This window comes from Pteropus vampyrus, unplaced genomic scaffold (genome assembly GCF_000151845.1).
Source record: "Pteropus vampyrus isolate Shadow unplaced genomic scaffold, Pvam_2.0 Scaffold21, whole genome shotgun sequence".
Classification (NCBI taxonomy): Eukaryota; Metazoa; Chordata; class Mammalia; order Chiroptera; family Pteropodidae; genus Pteropus; species Pteropus vampyrus.
The window spans coordinates 10,659,570-10,683,022 of record NW_011888802.1 but is presented as its reverse complement, the minus strand read 5'-3'; the positions used below and the strand labels follow the sequence as shown (position 1 = coordinate 10,683,022).

At 33.0% G+C, this 23,453-nt stretch overlaps 1 protein-coding gene across 2 annotated transcripts in view; it reads right to left on the bottom strand.

Annotated features, from left to right (window-relative positions):
- Window positions 1-1,682: 1,682 nt before the first annotated feature.
- GPC5 (glypican 5) overlaps window positions 1,683-23,453 on the bottom strand; it is a 1,186,964-nt gene continuing 1,165,193 nt past the window's right edge. The window contains exon 8 of one of the 2 annotated variants that reach the window (XM_011355487.1): window positions 1,683-2,633. In XM_011355487.1, the coding sequence (XP_011353789.1) occupies window positions 2,476-2,633 (158 nt within the window). In that variant the 3' untranslated portion in view covers window positions 1,683-2,475. Of the gene's footprint in view, window positions 2,634-5,269; window positions 5,436-23,453 lie in introns of those variants that run through there. The other variant, XM_023528006.1, reaches the window with a different exon arrangement.

Below are 23,453 nucleotides of genomic sequence, written 5' to 3'. Positions count from 1 at the left end.
AGTGTTTGAAAGAAAAGTGCCTTATTAACTTATGTCTTTTAATAAGAAAACACTCCAGACATTATTTTATTGAACAGATGTTCCTGAAGAAATAGAGGATAAAAAGGCAAATCTAAGACTTTAAAATAACATCCTACCACATTCTTTTTCTTCCCTCCCTCCTTTCCTCCTCTTCCTTCCTCCCCTCCCTTCTTTCCCCTTTCCCTCCCTCCCAGGCTGGCTCCCTCCCTCCTTCCCTCCTTCCCTCCTTCCCTCCTTCCCTCCTTCCCTCCTTCCCTCCTTCCCTCCTTCCCTCCTTCCCTCCTTCCCTCCTCTTTATGTGATCTTGTGTTTTATGGCCAAAAAATTGTTTATACCCTTCAGTTGCAAAGAAAACTAAAAGAAATTTTATGAAAGCTATAAAACTAATGTAAAATGCCACAAAGTAGACTTAAATGATGAATATTGTCATTGAGAATATTTAAAAAGTATGCCTCTGGCTCTTAAAAAAATTCTGAATCTCTAAGCGTTTGGAGCTCTAGCAGCACCCTTATGACATATATAGTCTCCAAGGTGCCTACCTGGAGGTGAATAACACACATTAGAGTATGTAAAATTTAGTTGGTAAAAAATATTCATCCATTCTATTGACTTTGTTACTACTCTACTTTTATGAATTTCCTGTCATATCCAAAATGATCTATCAACTAATTTTATCCAGAAATATCTTAGACTGCTAAACCATGCTGTTCAGTTTGTCTTCCAAATTCCTCTAAGGTTGTGTCAGACGTTTTGACAGAGCAAACCAATCACAACTTGGGCTGGAGTGCAGCAAATGGGTAACTTACTGTTACTTGTTTCAGAGTTATTTAAATAATGAGCTGAGATTGAAATGGAAATTAAAATATAGATGTATATTTAAGTTTATAATTTGTAATGTGGTGATACAAATGAGTTATAAACTAAGTAAGTCACGGAATAAATATTGCGATCTGGAATGGAAGCCTAGTAAAATGACATCCAGAATTAGCAAATAAAATAGTGCTTCCAGTTCTGAAGCATGTTTGAACAGATGATAAAATCTGATTTGGCAGTTACAACATATTGTGGTTTAAACTGACCATTATCAGATCTTTTGGTTAATTGAGACTCTAGGAGACAACACGGTTTGATCATGTACTGTTTCATGATTTGGACAGATTGATTTCACCTTACAAATATTGGCTGTCAATTGAATTCCTCTTCAACTCTTTCTCAGAGGTCATTCTATCTCCTTTTGATTTTTTTTTTTTTTTAATTTTATAGGTTCAGCACTTCTCTTTTCTATTCTGTCACTTTGTAATAATGATATTTTCTGGCTATCGACTGGATGTGATACTTCTTAATAAAAGCTGACTTATCTCTTCCTCCTTAAGTGCAGCAATAGACACATCCTGATCGGGGTCTGCTGAAGCATTTTATCATAGCTGGGAAATCAGGAACTGTGGATTAGCAGCTCTGCTAATGTGCAAATAAGAAAAGAGCTAAAGCATTGCATGTCACATTTTCTGTCTTAGTACATGTCTTTAGATATTCATAGGAATCTTAAAAACGTACATAATCAAATGTTCGGTATCAAGATTTAAAAAGAAATAGCAAATAATATTTTGAAAATGAATGGATATATCATTTTGCCAGAAGAAAATGGTCAATGTTCTTTAAAGTTTTCCACCAAATAATTAATGGTTTTATTAGAAATGTTCCTAGAGCAGGCATGTACTTTGCAACATAGCTAAATCCATTAGGCAAAGAGAGAAGCAGGAACAGAGTCACAGTATCAAAGTTTGCATTTTGAATATAATGGTACACAGATCAGATGTTACCAAAATACACAGCTTTAAGGTTTGTCAGTGGCTAAGTGGCTAAAAATTATCAAGTTTCTTCAATGAAATTATGTGAAACGTTCCTCAGCAATCTACTCTATAACATACAGACTTTGAGTAATTTCTTTCTATAGCTTGCAAAAATGGAAGAATTTCTTGAAAATGCATGCATACTAATTGCCATTGTTTGTTTTAATTTCTTCGATGGAATTCTAATTCCAGTATTTTAAGAAATGCTATACTGTTTTCATTGTCTTGCAAATACACCTTCAATTCAAAACATTTTTCTTTTAAAAAGGAAGGGGTTTGGGATCTAGAATAATAAAATTACAGATATACTAAACCCTTCTTAATCAAAGTCACTTCTGTATTCTTCACATTTGTAGGTATAATATGTTAGAATTTAAGAAAGCTTAACTTAGATTCAAAGACGTTTTCAAACCATCTATCTTTTAAAAATTGATTTTTAGATACTTTGCGAACATTCAAACTTGGCTTCTAAGAGGTTAATGTTATATACCTTTTCATAAACATAACTGTTACATTTAAAAAGATCTCTTAATCCAATCAAATGAAGAAGGGAGAAATCATACTCCAATAAGACATATATAGATATCGAGGCAGAAGAGTTGAGTTACCAAAGCCCGGGAAGTATCATCACCGCTCCCATCAGAGTAAATGTCATTGACTCAGTTGCTGCTGTACATCCTGCTCCAGTTGTGTCAAAAGTACTATCACCATCTGTTTGATGGATTTGCTTTATATCACTGAGGTTCATCTCCTCTGGCATCCCTGCAGAGGCAAATAAGAAAACACAGGATGATGCATGACTACCTAAATCATGATAAGTCTAGAACAACTCTTAAAGCCAAGGGTAGACACCATTGTTTTTTCATAGCATTCTCCATGTGTTCCCCTAACCCTAAATGATTAATGTGATACAGGCATTTCTGCTCTTCTTAAACTGGAGAGTACAAGCCCTTGAGTGAGGGTTCTCAGAAATATTATAAAAGCAAAGTGAAATGCTATCTTCCCCCAGCTTCTTAAAACATTTGGAATATTTCCCTAATGCTATTGATTGGTTAAAAAAAAGTTAAAAAATTTAATTAAAATTCCCTGAGATATGACATCATTGTTTGTCTCAGAGATGTAACAGTAGTAACTACATGACATTTTTTTCCCATGAAAACAACATAAGGAGAAATAATTAAATAGGGCATTTTTTAAAAGTAGAATTTATACAGATTATATTTTATTTGAGACTAAAATATGCATAGAATCCTTATTGGAAATATATCAAAGAATAATAACTAGTATGAAAAGACTTCCTTTATATATACACACAGCTGTGGGAATGGAGGTGCAGACATCTGTCAATAGATCAAAAAAATTGTTAATAAGGTGGTTTGGGGCTGAAGTCAGGGTTGAAATGTTTGATAAAAATATAAAAGTGGGCACTATTGACCAAGATGCAGTCATTCTGGTTATTAGTTCTCTGTGTTTTGAAACTTGACAACCTGAGGAGGACAGAGTCCCCAAATTATTGGGGTGAAATAATAATTTTCTTAAAGGAGTTTAATATACTTAGGGAATTACTAACTTATTACTTATTATCTAGTGCCATCAATGTTCTGAGGCCATGTGACTGAATTATCTCATAGCACGCCACTATCAGTCACAATTAAGTTGAAATTTAATGTCAGTGCAGCCACAAATATTGACATTGCAATTATAATGAGACTAAAAAAAAAGCTTCATATAAGGAAAAGTCAATATTTATGTAATTAGGTCAATACATGTATATAATTCAGGAGATAAGCTCTGCTACATTCAGAGCATTAAAACAAAGTGCAGCTCTACTGATCTGCCATATTGATTTTATAGTCTGAGCTCTTGCATCATTATTCATTGTTTGGATACTTGTTTTGCCTTTCTATATCATTAGGCAAGATGAATAAACCAGTGATTCTTTTTTAATAAGGACTAGAGTGTAAATATTTTTAGTCATGGTTTTATACTTCTTGTTATGCTAGAGCTTAAGAAGAAGTTAGGAGAATTCTAGACAATTAAAAAAAGTTTTTTTCTAAGGTAACTAAATAAATTTGAACTTTAAGGGATTTATTTTTCCTTTTTAAAGCACTGTAAAGAGGCACACAGATTGTATTCATGAATGACTTTTAAAAATGCCTTTTTGAGCTTTTATTCATTCATGAGGTAGGCACTGGTCTGAGTTTAGACAATACAATCATGTGTAAAAACATGTAAGTAGGAGATCAAATCTTATGCCTGTGAGTTAGGCAATGCCAGGAGGAGTATCTCACCTTCAATCTGATACCATTTTAACAACTGAGGTAGAGATGTTGCTTATAATTATAATAGTCCCAAGGAGGGTGGTCCCTTGAGATTAGAATATGAAAAGAATTGAAGACCCCTTCAAAAGCCTGGCAGTCAAGGCTGCAGTTTTGAATCAAATCACAACCTTGCTTTGACATCTGTTAAGAAATCTTAGCATTGCAAAAAGTCTAGCCCCACAATTTGATGCAATGATTGTTTCCTTAAAGGAGTATAATTAGCTAAGCTTGTAAATTATATCAAAGCTTAAGCAAAGACCTATAAAAGAAAATTAGTTTTGGGATTTATTAGATTAACAAATTAAACAAAAACAAATGAATTTTTGAATAATCTTTTCTATGCATAATAGTCACATACAAAGATGCCAGTAAATTCATATTTCTCCCCTTGGTGGCTTACAGTTTGGTAGGGGAAGACAGTCATGTTTTTACAAAAATAAATATAATATTAAAATGGGTACATGCCTGATGGTTGGTGCTATAAAGTATGTAAAAGGGATGTAACTATGTTGGAATGCGACACGAAGGAAATTTCAATGTTGAGTGATTTATTTGGTAATATCTACAGAGCATTTGCTGTGGTGCCAGTACTGTTCCAAGTACTTCACAAATATTGCATGCATACTAATTGCCATTGTTTGTTTTAATTTCTTCGATGGAATTCTAATTCCAGTATTTTAAGAAATGCTATACTGTTTTCATTGTCTTGCAAATACACCTTCAATTCAAAACATTTTTCTTTTAAAAAGGAAGGGGTTTGGGATCTAGAATAATAAAATTACAGATATACTAAACCCTTCTTAATCAAAGTCACTTCTGTATTCTTCACATTTGTAGGTATAATATGTTAGAATTTAAGAAAGCTTAACTTAGATTCAAAGACGTTTTCAAACCATCTATCTTTTAAAAATTGATTTTTAGATACTTTGTGAACATTCAAACTTGGCTTCTAAGAGGTTAATGTTATATACCTTTTCATAAACATAACTGTTACATTTAAAAAGATCTCTTAATCCAATCAAATGAAGAAGGGAGAAATCATACTCCAATAAGACATATATAGATATCGGGGCAGAAGAGTTGAGTTACCAAAGCCCGGGAAGTATCATCACCGCTCCCATCAGAGTAAATGTCATTGACTCAGTTGCTGCTGTACATCCTGCTCCAGTTGTGTCAAAAGTACTATCACCATCTGTTTGATGGATTTGCTTTATATCACTGAGGTTCATCTCCTCTGGCATCCCTGCAGAGGCAAATAAGAAAACACAGGATGATGCATGACCACCTAAATCATGATAAGTCTAGAACAACTCTTAAAGCCAAGGGTAGACACCATTGTTTTTTCATAGCATTCTCCATGTGTTCCCCTAACCCTAAATGATTAATGTGATACAGGCATTTCTGCTCTTCTAAAACAGGAGAGTACAAGCCCTTGAGTGAGGGTTCTCAGAAATATTATAAAAGCAAAGTGAAATGCTATCTTCCCCCAGCTTCTTAAAACATTTGGAATATTTCCCTAATGCCATTGATTGGTTAAAAAAAAGTTAAAAAATTTAATTAAAATTCCCTGAGATATGACATCATTGTTTGTCTCAGAGTGTAACAGTAGTAACTACATGACATTTTTTTCCCATGAAAACAACATAAGGAGAAATAATTAAATAGGGCATTTTTTAAAAGTAGAATTTATACAGATTATATTTTATTTGAGACTAAAATATGCATAGAATCCTTATTGGAAATATATCAAAGAATAATAACTAGTATGAAAAGACTTCCTTTATATATACACACAGCTGTGGGAATGGAGGTGCAGACATCTGTCAATAGATCAAAAAAATTGTTAATAAGGTGGTTTGGGGCTGAAGTCAGGGTTGAAATGTTTGATAAAAATATAAAAGTGGGCACTATTGACCAAGATGCAGTCATTCTGGTTATTAGTTCTCTGTGTTTTGAAACTTGACAACCTGAGGAGGACAGAGTCCCCAAATTATTGGGGTGAAATAATAATTTTCTTAAAGGAGTTTAATATACTTAGGGAATTACTAACTTATTACTTATTATCTAGTGCCATCAATGTTCTGAGGCCATGTGACTGAATTATCTCATAGCACGCCACTATCAGTCACAATTAAGTTGAAATTTAATGTCAGTGCAGCCACAAATATTGACATTGCAATTATAATGAGACTAAAAAAAAAAGCTTCATATAAGGAAAAGTCAATATTTATGTAATTAGGTCAATACATGTATATAATTCAGGAGATAAGCTCTGCTACATTCAGAGCATTAAAACAAAGTGCAGCTCTACTGATCTGCCATATTGATTTTATAGTCTGAGCTCTTGCATCATTATTCATTGTTTGGATACTTGTTTTGCCTTTCTATATCATTAGGCAAGATGAATAAACCAGTGATTCTTTTTTAATAAGGACTAGAGTGTAAATATTTTTAGTCATGGTTTTATACTTCTTGTTATGCTAGAGCTTAAGAAGAAGTTAGGAGAATTCTAGACAATTAAAAAAAGTTTTTTTCTAAGGTAACTAAATAAATTTGAACTTTAAGGGGTTTATTTTTCCTTTTTAAAGCACTGTAAAGAGGTACACAGATTGTATTCATGAATGACTTTTAAAAATGCCTTTTTGAGCTTTTATTCATTCATGAGGTAGGCACTGGTCTGAGTTTAGACAATACAATCATGTGTAAAAACATGTAAGTAGGAGATCAAATCTTATGCCTGTGAGTTAGGCAATGCCAGGAGGAGTATCTCACCTTCAATCTGATACCGTTTTAACAACTGAGGTAGAGATGTTGCTTATAATTATAATAGTCCCAAGGAGGGTGGTCCCTTGAGATTAGAATATGAAAAGAATTGAAGACCCCTTCAAAAGCCTGGCAGTCAAGGCTGCAGTTTTGAATCAAATCACAACCTTGCTTTGACATCTGTTAAGAAATCTTAGCATTGCAAAAAGTCTAGCCCCACAATTTGATGCAATGATTGTTTCCTTAAAGGAGTATAATTAGCTAAGCTTGTAAATTATATCAAAGCTTAAGCAAAGACCTATAAAAGAAAATTAGTTTTGGGATTTATTAGATTAACAAATTAAACAAAAACAAATGAATTTTTGAATAATCTTTTCTATGCATAATAGTCACATACAAAGATGCCAGTAAATTCATATTTCTCCCCTTGGTGGCTTACAGTTTGGTAGGGGAAGACAGTCATGTTTTTACAAAAATAAATATAATATTAAAATGGGTACATGCCTGATGGTTGGTGCTATAAAGTATGTAAAAGGGATGTAACTATGTTGGAATGCGACACGAAGGAAATTTCAATGTTGAGTGATTTATTTGGTAATATCTACAGAGCATTTGCTGTGGTGCCGGTACTGTTCCAAGTACTTCACAAATATTAACTTGTTTAATTCTCACAACAGTTCCAGGTAGTAGGATAGTTATTATGCCTGTTTTTATAGATGAGGAAACCGAGGCACTGGAAGGTTAAGTAACATGTGAGTAGTAGAGCCAGGCATCAAGTCTGGACACAGCCTGTGTTCTGATCACTGGCTGTGCTGGCTCCTAGTGCTTGGCTGGGTACCAAGAAATCAATATTTAAGTTGGAAATAAACAAAAAATTATGTCGTCCAGAGAGTTTCACTAAGAATTTTTTCTCCTTCCTTGATCTGGAATGGCTGATTATGTGCTAGTTTGTTGTATTAATCAAGCAAATGGAAGTATTCAGGATTAGAATTCCTGTGTGCAAGTAAACCATGATGAGTCAGAATGGCTTGATGAATCTCAGAATTATAGCTTCTTTTGTCATTTATATACTGGCCTTTCCCTTGAAGCAGGGAATGTGGGTATTTCTAACTTTTTATTTATTCTGTCTACATATTTTAAAAATTCTTAGTTTTACTAAACAACAAAAACTATCTTTAAAGTTAATTTCTATTTTTAATAAGGAAAATTGCATGGGTAAGAACTTAATATGGTCACTGATTCACAAAACTTACCTATTTCTGACTCTGTCAGGTACTGTGCTGGAGACTAAATATATACTATGCACTTACAAGCTTTTTCTTCATACTTTGAGTCTAAAAAATAAAGCCAGCAGGTATTTTTCCATAAAAGGGCAGATTTAAGTATTAGAAACAAGACTAGAGGTCATTATTTAAATTCAATAAAGTCAAAATAATTTACTTCAAGAAATTGTCTCTCTTCAAGGTAGCTATAACTATGATACCTCAGAAAAGAAAGCCTATTAAATAGTATGCTTTTAATGAATATTGTGGGTATTGTGGAATGGATACATAGAATAATGACTCTCATTCTTACAATAGTAGAATGAGGTAGGTACAGCTATTTTTTCTCATTCTACGAATTTGGAACAGGTGTAGAAGAAGTAATTTATTCAAGGTAACATGGTTGTGGCTGAATCTCCAGTGTGTTCCAGTCAACTGTGGTTCTCTCTTTTTTTTCTGGAACCACGCTTTTTGCCATTCAATCATAGAATTAAACTTGTAGTCACTCTGCTTGCCACAGTCTGGCTGGATGACTTTAGACATGACTCCTGTTTTATTAAACTTTAAAATGAGAGCATTTTCAGTGAGAGAAAGGTTAGTCAAAATAAAGTGCTGCTTAAATGATTAAATAAATATTTGAAAAATAAGCAAGAGTTTTATCACACAACATTCTCTAAGTGCCTATGGGACCGAAGACAAGTATAAATGATGAGGAGGCAAACAAAATATATAGGCTGATATTTTCATTTATGTTTACATAGTGAAAAGCACATTGGTTTTTAGGCAGAATATAAAAAATATATATAATTTTAACTTCATAAAAAATACTTCTGTATAATATGAAACAGCATTAAAAAAGGTAAGGGACAAATCACAAAATAGAGAAAATAATGCAGGGTATAGTGCAGCAAAAGGATAATATCTTTAACACAGAATGAGTTTTCATAATCCACATGAAAACCAAAATGTTCTCATAGAAAAATTGTGCAAAGAAATAAAAATTTACAAGAAGAATTATCTATATAAAAATATTAAAAACCTTCTTTACTAAAAAGCCAATAAATACAATCTCATACATGATGACGTGTCAATTATCTAATGTCTATCTGAAAGGCAGGGCAGAGAGGCGATGATAGCCAGTTTTGACAAGGTTATAACTTTTTTTTAAGGAAATTAGCCAAAATATATAAAAAACTGTTTAAAATATACATTTACCTAGACTCAAATTAGATTCACTTTTATGAAGCAACAATATGGGAATAATTAAGAAAATATGCACATATTTATTCACAAAATGTTAATCTGTGCATTGTTAGTGAAAAATCATGGCCATTAAGTGTCCATTAGTAGGGAATTGAATTAAGAAAATTAATTCATCTACTTATTTAAAAAATTCAAAAAGTAGATATTTATTGGTACAGCAGAATGTTTTAATATAATTATATATATGTGTATATATATATATACTTTCATAATCTTTAAGGTTCTTTGAACACTGCTAACCAATGGCTTCACTTCCTCGAAGGTAGGAAATCCCTCATTAATTTCTGTATTCACCTAGTAAGCATTTAGTAATAATTAGGTGAATGCTAAATTGATGAATTTAACCCAGGACAGAGAATTACAAAATTATAAAGATACGATTCTCCAATTTAGTTTTTTTTTCTGTTTTCTTTTTTTCTCCAAGCTTTATTGATATATAATTGACTTACAACATTGTGTAAGTTTAAGGTGTACAACATGATGGTTTTGATATATATTACACAATGATTAGCATCATAGTTTTAGGTAACATCTCCATTATGTTGCATAATAATTACATCTTTTTTATGGTGAGAACATTTAAGATCTAATCTCTTAATGACTTTCAAGTATATAATACAGTATTATTAGCTATAATCATCATGCTTTATATTATATTTTCAGAACTTATTTATCTGGTAACTGGAAGTATAACTTTTGACCAACATCTTCCCATTTATCCCATTCACCAGCCCCTGGTAACCACCATTCTACTCTGCTTCTATGAGTTTGGGTTTTTTTAGACTCCATGTATAAGTGAGGTCATACAGTATTCCTCTTTCTGTCTGACTTATTTCACTTAGAATAATACCCTCAAGGTTCATCCAAGGTGTTACAAATAGCAGAATCTTCTCTCTCATGGCTGAATAATATTACATTGTATATATATACCTCATTTTCTTTATCTATTTATCCATTGACAGGCTCTTAGGCTATTTGCATACTTTGGCTAGTGGGAATGATGCCGTGATGAATATGGGAATGTAGATATCTCTTGGAGATTCTGTCTTTATTTCCTTTGGTTATATACCTAGAAGATGGATAGTTGGATTGTATGATAGTTCTATTTTTAATTTTTTAAGGAATTACTATACTGTTTTCCACAGTGGTTGTACCAATTTACATTCTCTTTAACAGTGCACAAAGTTCTCCTTTTATCTTCATCCTCGCCAATACTTATTACCATTTGTCTTTTTGATAATAGCCATTCTAAGTGTTGTGAGGTGATATCTCATCATGGTTTTAATTTGCATCTCCCTGGTGTTTAGTGATGTCCTGCACCTTTTCATGTACCTGTTCGTCATTTGTATGTGTACTTTGAAAAAATTTCTAGTTCTTCAACTTCATTTTCTTTTAATATAAAAACGTAAAATATATTGTAGCAAGACAGAATATAGAATAAAAGATTAGAATAAAAGATTAGAACTAGATGCGTACTTAGAATTTTATGCCTAAGAAGAAAAATGGTGGATGTAATGAAAAAGATCCATTATGATAAAATTAATGTTGCACATACTTCTTGAATAAAGATGCTATAGATCTTGTTATATTAAATATTTTAAAAAATATATTACCCTTGATCATGACTTACTGGACTAAAGATGGTAATTTATACTCAAATCAGCCATGTGTATATTAGCTGGACACCAGTGGGTCTAACAAGTCTGAGATGGCTGAGTATAACAGTTTGACTTTTTTTTTTTTAAGCAATCAACGACTTCAATTAGATCCTATCTCCTAGGAAATATGATTGATAGGTATACCCAGGATGTTGAGTACCTTGAGTCAGGGTTATATCCTGAAAAATGCTGAATTATTTTCATTTTCTATGGAGATTTCCAGATAACCTAGTAACAAAAGTGGAGTGACTGTATGTTGAAGAGTCAAGGTCCCTTTTAATTCTATAGCCTCATGAATCTTGTAGTTGAAGGTCATGTCTGTGATTTTTTACTTGACTTTTAGAGAGTCTGACTAATAAATGGGACTGTTCTCATGGCTGCCCCTTCCAATTTCTGTGGGACAGGGATGTGAGATTTAATTATAGTCCCTTTGTATGACTCTTTATAGCAATGAGTAGTCTTTTTTATGACAAATTATATAAAGGGTAATGGAAATACTCTGTATGATACCATAATGATGTATACATGTCATTACACATTTTTCCACATCTATAGACTATACAAAACGAATAGTGAACTCTAAGGTAAAATGGACTTTGGATGATTATCATGTATCAATTTAGGTTCATCTATTTTAACAAATGTCCCACTCTGGTAGAGAATGGAGGAGGCTGTGCATGTGTATGGGTAGAGTATATATTGGCAATCTCTGTTCCTTCCTATTATTTCTTTTTGGTGAAATTTAAACAGCTTTTTAAAATATTTTAATAAAATAAACTGAAGTAAAAATGGAGTAATTTTAATTGGTAATAACCAATGGATTAAAAATTAATGAAAATATAAACCAAAACTTACCTTAAAATAGTTTGATTTATTATGATATTTCAGTTCTGGGTAATGTTGGGGATCATTACCATTTATTTGTTATTGTATCAATTCAATTATCAGTTACTCTGCAATAACTAATGATAAGTAGAGTTTTTTGGGGGGTGTGGAGAATAGAGTTTTACCAAGAGAGAATATTGGATCTTTTGCCAGTTTCTGGTACTATATTTTATTCCATAATGATCAGATATTTTCCCTAAGTTTGCTTTTCTGATTTTTGAAGACTTTAGAAATGAAATAGATGTACATCACATTGAAAATGTCAAATTATTTTAAGCAGTTTTATAATATTACTGTTGTGGGGTTTTTTTGACCTATTATTATGAAATTTTCCCTAGAGTTTTTTTTTTTCAATTAGAGTTGACATTCAATATTATTTTAGTTTCAGATGTACAGCATAATGGTTAGACATTTATATAATTTACAAAGTGATACCCTTGATTAAGTACGTACCCGGCACTATACATAGTTATTACAATATTATTGACTATATTTCCTTTGCTGTAGCTCACATCCCTGTGACTACTTTTTAACTACCAATTTGCACTTTTTAATCCCTTCACATTTTCTACTCAGGCCCCTCTCTCAACTCCCTGGTCCATCTGGCAGTCACCAGTTCTCCGTATGTCTGTTTTTGTTTTGTTTATTTTGTTCTTTAGATTCCACGTATTAGTGAAATTATATGGTATTTGTATTTCTCTGACTTATTTCACTTATAGAGTTAATTTTTATTTATTTTTACTTCTTAAAGATTTTTTATTAAAAATTATTGGGGTAACATTAATAAAATCAAATAAGTTTCAAGTGTACAATTCAACAGTATTTCATAGATAGAACTAATTTTTAAACAGAAACTTTGGAAGGTCTTTTTTTGCATAACTGATAATTAATACAAAATATTATACAAATATTAAATGTACTACAGTCCTCGGTAATATACTACAGTCCTTAATTATGAGAATTGACAGGTAATTTGAAAAAATTCTAATTGATGATTCTAAAAATTATTTTTAAACTTGTAAGATTGATCAAATACTGCCAATTATGTTAATGAAATTATAAAATATTATATCTGTTTAAGTTAGTGATAAAGTGGGCTATTAAAAATAAAATAATAAAATTATTTTACTGTACTTTGACACCTGGTAGTGATATTCTATAATACCAGAGATAAAGAAAAACATTTTAAAGCATTCAGGGAAAGGACAGATTGCCCTTAACAGAACAAAATAGTAGATTAATTTTCAAGAGCAATAATAGAAACTAAATAAGAATAATTCTGAACTTGAAAGAATGTAGCATTCTATACATAATTAAACAATATGGAAGAAATAAAGGTATAAATAAAAGTGTTCTGAGAGATTCAGTGTTTTTAACATTCCCCAAATAAAAGAATTATTAAAGAGTATAAGTAAAAATAAGAAGTCAAGTCCAAAAAAAGGAGTGGGATGAATATTATAACAGTGATCAAAGTAATTGGCAAATATCTAGGTTACTGTATTTAAGTGTGTTAATAAAAAAAATAACAAAATGATTAGGGGGTTAAAAATAAGATAATTAAAATACTTTAATTTTTAAAACATTCTAATATTTTTGTATGTGTGGGAAGAAGTGATAAATATTAACTTTAGGTTTCATCAAGACAATGTATTTAAATGAATATTAAAAATTTAAGGCTAAGCATTTAAAGAATTAATGTGGAATGTATGCATTCTTATTTCACTGAGGAAATTCATAAAAGTAAATAAAAGTGAGGCAAGAACAAATGCACAAACAAAAATGACTGGTAAATATAGCACAAAATCCAAAGTTAAAATGATATGCAAGTAATTTAATAATCTCTAAACAGAATGAATAAATCAAATAGAAAAAAATTTGGATTTTAAAAAATCTAGCAGTACACCAAAATATAAAATACAGAAAGGTGAGAGTAAATGTTTTAAAAAAATATACTCCAAGCAAATAATATCCAAAAGAAAGTTGATGTCATCATACTAATAAAAGATAAAATGAGTTTTAAGCATTAAAAAGGATAAAGATCATTACATAATAAGGAATGATTGAACAAATAGATAAAACAATTCTGAGCCCAAGTTACTGTTAGTATATTCTTAAATAGATATTAACAAAGGAAAATATTGGGGTAAAATAAAATGGACACATCCACAGTGAGTGGGGGATTCGAACCCCACTGTCTCAGTATTCGATAGCTCAAATAGATGAAAGTAAGTGAAGATATGGGTGACTTGGTAACTAGAATCTTTGGCGAAAGGAAAGGAGAACTCTTTTGCCTCCCACCATGGTTCTAGTACACTCCTTGCCTTCCCTTGTCCTACCTCACCCACTCCTTCACATGGAAAGAGAACACATTGATCTGGTTAGTAAGTTGGGAAGAAGGAACCAACATGCTGAGCTTAGGGATTTCTCATCCTCCTTTGGATCTGCCTGCCCACATTGAGGATGCTTTCTTCCCTGTCTTTCACCAAGGTGTAAGGGTCAAGGTCAACTCTGCTCCTGCAGGGAAGATATGCTGTTTTCTAGCTGTTCTTCTGACTTGATGGTAATTCTTGGATGAAATATTAGATGTCATGTGTAAGCACATTCTCAAGTTCAGTTTTTAACAGTAAAGAGCTAATGGTTTTATTTTTACCTGTTTGATACTTGTGCTTATATTTTAATTAATATTGACCTTACAAGTAGTGTTACTTTTACACCAGCTCCAAATATAAACTTTCACAAGCTTGATCTAATATAGATTCATAGATAACATCATGCAGTCAATGACTAGTGCATACAGTGAATAAACACTTTTAAAGCACACATAAGACATTTACAAAAGAGATCGCATATCAGTGTACAAAGCAAATATCAACAATTAACAAGTTATTTTAAAAAAAATATGAATTCTTTGACCACAACCAGTAAAAATAAAAGCCAAACACAAAGGAGAACCAGTCTCTCCAAAACAAACCTTATGTAAGGACATAAAATGGAGATGTATATGAAGTTCATGGATGAGAAGACTCAAGTTTATATATGTCTCTTTCACTGTATTCCGAAATTTTGTTATGATGTCCCTTGATGTGGTTCTATTGGATTCGTTGTGCTGGGTACTCAGTGGGCCTTTTCCATCTAGAAACTCATGTCCATCTGGGGAAACATTTTTGAATTCTTTTATTGATGATTTCCTGTCCACCATTTTCTCTGTTGTGTCTAGAAATCCCATCATTTGAGCGTTGGATTTCTAGAAGCTGTTCCCTGATTTCGTCTTCTAGTTTCCATCATTTTACTCTGCTTTCTGGGAATTTCCTAAACTTAATTCTTCAGTCTTTTTGTTAAGGTTTTCATTCTTGCATTCAGATTTTAACTTTATGAAATTTTTTCTCCTTCAAATCTGCCTTTTGTTTCCAAATCTACCTTTTGTTTTTAATTAAGACTTCTTAGGCCTTATTTAGATGCTAATGGCAATATTTTTTTTCTCCAAAGTTTTCTTTTCTCTGCAGAGTCTCTGTTTAATACAAGTTGCTTATTTCTGCTTGTGGATAAGACTTGTTTTCATTTTATCACATATAAAAGTGGTAATCCCTGATTCATGATTGTAATAATATTTAAAAGTGGGGAGTAAAACTTGGAACTCTGAGTGTGTTTATGGGACTCAGTAGTTATTAGACAAACATAGTCTTGTTTACATGTCTGTTGGACCTACGTATGTCAGTCAGAATAGAGTGGATCAGAAAGGAAAAACAAATGCCTCTAAAATATTGGTAGCAATGTCCACTGCCAGTCCAGGTAACTCTATACTATAGCTTAGTACCTTAGTTCCATGTCAACACATGCTTCCAAGATTACCAGAGCATGAAACACAGGGGTGGAGAAACAAATTGTCAATTTAAAATATCTATTTGGAAGGGACATATGTCACTTCTTACTAGTTCATTGGCCAAAGCTACTCACATGACCATCTCCAATGTCAAGGAACTAGGATGTATAGTCTTACTATGTGCACAGCAGAGAAGACAGAAATATTTTAGACCAGAAGTCATATTTGTCAGGCTTCTGTTAATTGTCTTTGTTTCCTCTTAAGCCAGGCAGATCTACAGAAAAGTTTCCTCCAATATCCTGCATGAGAGTGATTCCATGGCCGCAAGAATTCTGGGAACTAAATGGGAAGAGCAGGGTGGGGGTAGAGTGTAAGGCTCAACATTTATTATAGGCAAATGGATCAATAGGTAGATATAGACAAATGTTTGTTATCCCTTTCTTTCAGAATAATACTCCTGCCCTCACCTGTGCCTGGTTTTCTTCCAGCCCAAAGACTCTTTCTAGATTACACTTCCTGTATCATATTGATGTATTGGAGATATAGACACCTTTTGCTCCGGAGGGGAGAAGGGGGTCATACAATGTTACAGTATTGACTAGTCCTTCTTTTGTTGGCTTTCCTTTTTATAACCTCTTACTAGAGGTGATAGATGATGTCTATCCTGTATCTTTTGAGGATTCCATTGAGCGAACTGGGTTGGTTCCCTGCTTTCCTCAGTGTTGCTTAGGAGTTGGCCCTTTTGGGCTTCCTACATTTGGCACCATCATCCATGTACTTTCCAGCTTCCAAATGCTGTTATTGCTACCTCTTCTACTTCCTCTACTCTCAGTAAATTTATGTTTTTGTTTTTGAAAAAAGTCCTTATTCTGTATTTTGGTGGGTTTGCAGGAGGGAATAAAATTACATGTGTCTGATCAATTTGTCATTCTGAAGGCAACTTGCTGAACAATTCTAGTATCTGACCACTGAAGCTTTGTCCTAACTCTGAGTGAGTCTACATCTGTTCAACCAGTTCATGCGTTGTAGTTCAGGTCGATGTCTGTTCTAGTTGTTTGGTGCTTCTACTGTAGATGCTAACTATTTTTTATGACTATCATTGATATGGTAATGGTTTTTATTAGAAATACTGAGCAGCATTCCATTTTGCCAGGAAACTTACTAGCAAAACATGACTGCTCCCTCCCTGCTAATAAATAGTGAAAAACAACTTGTGTTATAGAGAAATGATTGAATGCACATTGGAGGACTGGATGGCCGGTCATTTTCCCTTTGCATTGCCTAATGCAGGGTGCCTTTGCTATATAATCTTGTAGAGTTTCCTCAATGTGTTAGAAGAAGGCCTGGTTAGCTATTGAGCCATAGGGATAATTGGAAAATTGAGGATTGCTATAATTTCGGCCCTTTAAATATTTTCTTTTATTTAAACTTCTGTTGGACCCACATGTATATTATTTAGATACTGGATTAGGCAGTAATTAACTAGATGACATTTTCACTCACTAGTATTTGTTAAAAATTAGCCGCAGCAAGTTAAATGTGAACACTGATGAGGAGACAACTTTTCTCCCAATGAAATGTAGAAATTAACTTCAGGCAAATTTTGCCCATTTTACTTCAGTGAGTGAAGAATATTAAGAAGCTAATCCTTAGAGACTAAAAAATTGTCAAAATGTCTAAGAATGTTGTGTAAGATAGCTTTTAACATTTATTAAATGGAAATGAATTATCTTGGCTTGCATATCTGATTCATGTGTGTTATAAATCAATATAGTTAACTTAATAGTTCAAGCTTTAAATATTATGTATGTTATTTTTAAAGAAGGAATTCTATTGGCCTAAGGGATATCTAAATAAAATATAGGGAAATAGCCATTGCCATCATCCCTGAGAAGAATATCAACAGTATTTATGAAAATATACAAAACATCACACACATGAGGACAAGTACCTAGGTTGTGCGGATGGCTCTCTGCTTGCTCTCGTGGTGTTCTCGATTGAAGATTTGTATTCAGATGGAACTGTGTAATATTTTTAAATATTATTTGCTGTACTTGGGGTTGACAAGACATTATGAAAATAACAGGTGCATGTGTGAGCAGACAACACTCTCATATTGCAAGCAGGAGAATTATGTGGATGTTAGAAATTACAGAATCACCTTCTCTGACCCAATATGGAAATTCTTCCATTCTTGCATTGTATTTCCTGGAATCAATTATATCTATACTCATTCTCTCTCAAGCTCACAATTTGTTGTTGCCCCCGGCATCTAATTACATGTGACACATGATAATAAAATGCACCTTTCCATCTACTGTAAGTTTTCTGGCATAAACCCATCTAACAACAATCATGTCAGTTCTTTCTGTCCTTGTCCCCATCCATTGTCCAATTATAAACACTCTTGTGTTCTTACCCTAGATGTGTAGAAGTTTTCTTCTCATCATCACCCAGTTGACTATTTAAAAAGTATATATATATATGTTTTTGCCACTTATATTTGGGTCCTTATATTGATCTTATTCACTTAACGTTAAGCCCCTCACAGTCATTATGTGTGTTTTCTATTCCTTGTATTTATAATAACTATCTACAGTATTCTATATTTGATAGAAGCTTTTTGAGTATATGATTTACTGGAAATAAGTTTGATAGGTAAATAAGCATTTAAATCTTTCTTTTTAAATAATTTAAATCAGAGCTACAGAGATGCCTAGAATTCTTGCTCTAAGGCAATGTAGTACAGTAGAAAGAGCTGGGGTCAAGTCCCAGAAACCTTAAAAAATTCATATAGTCATTGACATTCAGTTTCTTCATCTGTAATATTTGCATGATATAAAGGTCTTCTCCCAGGATAAATGTAAAAATTAAATGAAATCATAAATATGAAGAACACTAATTTTTTTACATAGATATATGGTTGCTATTTGAATATTAGAGGTGGAGGTGGCAAAGTGAGTTGAAAAGCAAAATCTTGAATGGTAGTGGATAGAACCAGAAATGGGATGTCAGTTTCCTGACTCATGGTCAGGGCCTGGCAAGGGCACATCGATGCCTTAGCACAAAGTACCCACAATTAAATTAGCTAGTCAGATGTTGTGCAATGTCGGTAGGAATCCAAAAAGTTAGAATCGTCTCTATAGTCAAAGAATTGTTATCATAAAAATATGTCATGTGCATGTGTATGTATATGTATATGCGTATATACACACACACATAATATTTAAATTTCAAAGTTTAAAAAGATGATTCTCTATGTGTAGGATGAGTACTACATTGCTGTCACTTAATAAATGCTGAATAAGTAAATGTCTACAATACCGTGGTCATAACAGACATTAACCACATACAAAAAAACAAACCTTCAATATAACACACGAGATGCCTGCATTTTCCTGTAAAGACAGCTGCTTACCTTGTTCCCAGAGATATTTTTTAAAGAATTTAATTTTTTAGAGCAATTTTTGGTTTGCAACACCAATTAAGAGGACAAAATAGAGATTTCTCATATACCTCTTGCCCCCACACATTTAGAGCCTTCTCTATTATCAACATTGCTCACCAGAACGGTACTTTTTTTTTTTTTTTTTTTATTCAAGGATGAATCTACATTGACATATCATAATCACCCACAGCCCGTAGTTTACCTTGGGATTCACTCTTGGTGTTGTATATTCTATGGTTTTGGACAATATATATAATGATAGATATCTGTCATTATATCATACAGAGTAGTTACACTGCCCTAAAATCCACCGTATTTTGACTATTCATCTCCCTTCCACGCACCACTGACAACCACTGATTGATTTATTGTCTCCATTGTTTCATCTATTCCAGAGTATGATACATTAGGAATCATACAGTATGTTGCCTTTTCAGATTGGCTTGTTTCACTTAGTGTAATATACATTTAAGGTTTCTCCATGTATTTTCATGACTTAATAGCTCATTTCTTTTTCATGCTGAATAATATTCCCTTGTCTGCATGTATTACAGTTAACTTAGCCATTCACCTACTGAAGGACATTTTTGCTGGCTCCAAGTTCCGGCAATTATAATCAAAGCCACTATAAACATCTGTGTGTAGATTTATGCATAGACATAAGTTTTCAACTCTTTTGGGTAAATACCAAGGAGCACAATTACTGGATCATATGGTAAAAATATGTTTAGTTTTGTAAGAAAGTACCAAAGTGTCTTCCAAATTAGCTATACCATTTTGTATTTCTACCAGAAATGCATGACAATTTCCTGTTGCTCTACCACTTCACCAACAATTTATTATCACTGTTCTAGATTTGAGCCTTTCTAATACGTATGTGGTAGTATCTCATTGTTTTTAATTTGGACTAATTGTTGACGTATGACTTGGAGCATCTTCTGATATGCTTATTTGCTATCTGTGTATCTTCTTTGGTGAGGTGTTTATTAAGATCTGTTTTAATCAAGTTATTTATTATCATCGAGTTCTTAGAGTTTTTTAAAATATATTTTGGATAACTGTCTTTTATCAAATGTGGCTTTTGAAATATTTTCTCCCAGTCTGTAGTTTATCTTTTCATTCTCTTGGTATTGTCTTTTGCAGAGCAGAAGTTATCATTTATTTTTTTAATCATGATTCTGTGCATTAGATCTCCAGAGAACTGTTTTAGATTAAATAAGTTTTTCTGCAAGTTTCTCAGGGAAATCTGCTCTCTGACTTTTAGGAAAGCATGGGACCTTTGGCAAAGACAAGTCTGTAATTTTAAGAGTATGCTGATATAAGAAAACTAGCTCTCTAAATGTTAGGCATTCTTCTGAGAAAGGGTCAGTTTCAACATAGAATTAAGTGAGGAAAAATCATTTCCAAGTACAAAATTCAAAGAGATTGTGTCCATCAAGGGGTTGCATTGGAGGATATCACATGATGGAACATGAGTAAATGGGAACTAGAGGGAAATGATTCTCCACAAATGTTTCTGTGTAGTCTTACAATATCACAATATCTCTGAACACAGGACCAAATGTGGGCCATATAGTTCTAAATTCCAACAATTAATATGAGTGGGAATGGTGACAATGAGAGTATTTAAGAAAAGATTTTAAGATAGATATAGTTTTTATTTATAAAAATTTATAGTAATATGTACCTCTTCAAAAAATTGTATGCTTCTGTTTTCTAAAATTTTCTTGGTTATGTGAAGTAAAATTTAAGCAGCTTGTGCAGATAAAACTTCCAGAAGTTATCTAAATATTAGTTAAACCAAATTTATTGTGTGATGACTGTCACTTACAACCAGATGGTACACATTATGCACATGACAAAGGTCTCTCATAACATTCTCACTAATATTAGCTTGTTTATGGAATACTAAAGCTGTGACACAAACTGACAAGATCTGGGATGCTGCAATTTTATTCTCCATTCTGCAGTGCATAAATAGAGCAGTCTAGTGGATGCTAGCTAGGATCTCAAAAATCATTATAGTAATAAGATTCAATTAAAGACAAAATGAATCCTATACTCAACACCAAATTTGTCCCCCAAACAAAATCTGGACTCTATTAAATTATTGTCTTGAAACAACAGCTGTCTTTCCATGTGATATGGTTTCCCAATCTTGTTTGTGTAACTTATGGCCAGTTTTAAATGGAAAAACTTTTTTTTCATAACCCCAGTTTGCAAAACTGATTCTAATTACAATGTTAGTTAATATGTATAAATGTACAACTATATACAAACTCCTTATATTTATGATGTAAAGCCAAAATATACTACAAATTAAAATCAAATAATGACAAAATTAACATTAAAATTATTATTAAATTAATATAATGGATGACTTAGTCCTCCCTCTAAATCTTCACTATACTTACCTGGGCCACCTGGTGGTGCCCAGATATTTGGTCAAACATTATTTGGAGTATTTCTGTGAGAGTGTTTCAGACGAGATTAACATTTAAATTGGTAGACTGAGTAAAGCAGATTGCCTTCTTTAATTTGGGAATTAGAGAAGGCTTTCATCAAATCAGTTGAAAGTCTAATGAGAACAAAAAAACTGACCCTCTCCCAAGAGAGAGTTCTTTCTTCTTGTCTGACTTCCATTGAACTGGGGCATTAGCATTTTCCTGTTTCAGACTTGAATTAAAACATTTGTTTTTCCTAATTTTGAGCTTGCCATCCTTTGGACTGGAACTATACCATCAGCTCTCCTGGGTCTTCAGCTTGCTGATTCACCCTGCAAATCTTGGGACTTGTCAGCCTTCATGATTGTGTGAGCCAATTATATATCTCCTATTGGTTTTGTTTATCTAGAAAACCCAGACTAATGCAGATTTGATGCCCAGAGTGTTTCTAGAGAAACAGAATTTTGATGAGTTCTCTGAATTGGTTTTGGGGTTTCTGGAATTAACTGTCTAATCTCATTAGATTTAAAGATTTAAAGACTCAACTTCTAGTAGTGAAGAGAATACTGATAGTCCTTAGCATGATCTGGCAATACAGATACACAAAATATTTCCATTGCATACTGATAATCACTTATAAAAAGCAAGCATTTGGATGACTGTGTATATAATACTTTTGAACATTTTATCAAACTACTAAATATAATGAGATTGGCTGGCTGCTCTTAGTGTGGCTGGATAAAGACAGGAAAGAAAAGAATGAGCTCAGAGAATTGAACTCCTAGTCTAAGTGCCACATAAATGACCTGAATGCTTCTATGTGAGACCTGAAGGGGACTCTTGTCTCCTGTAGTTGCAAGGCTAAGTTTGCTGAAAATCGGATGTAGAATCTCATCCTGCCACTGACTAAATTACAACTTGTAAGTTGAATTTAAGTGATCGAATTGCCTGGGAAAAAATGGGGATCCTTAAATTTGGAATGGGGATGTATGGGAAGACTCTGATGAAACTGGAAATATTGAGCATCTAAATTCTGATGAGTCTGCTTTGCCAGTGAAAGCAGTCTTCCTAGTGGAGGCGGCCTCTCCATTTCTTCGGAGGGAATTAGCTCTGCATTGCCTAAGAAGAATATAATGGCCTTCCCTGAGGCAGTTGATGTTGAGAGATGATTATCCTCAGGATTCATCCCTACTATTCGTCTTTGCTTCTAGACTTATAACTAGACTCAAGACCCAGCAGGCACCAATTACTGAGCAAGAAAGTATAACCCATGAGGGTGTGTACTACACTCCAAAAGATCTACTTGAGTTTTCTAATTTATACAGGCAGAAATCTAGGAAACATGGTAAGAATAGATATTAAAGGTATGAGATAATGGTAGAAGAAAGATAAATTTAGACCAGGTTAAATTTATTGACATGGGTTTACTAAGCAGAGATTCTTTATTAAATGTTGTAGCTTGGGGGTTTGAAAGGGCTCTAACAGTTTGTTTAGTTAGTTATGGCCTAAAAAGTGGCTCACAATGAGCAAGTTAAAAATGTTAGACCAGCCTTAGTTTAACACGTAGAGGAAGAGATTCAAATTCTTGGAGAGACTGGAATGTAAGAGCGGATTTGTCATTTAAGACCTACTCATCCACCCTGAGAGGGTCCAGGAGACACAACTTATACCATGACTGTGAGAGATATATTTGTGAGGAGAGCCTCCACATACTTGAA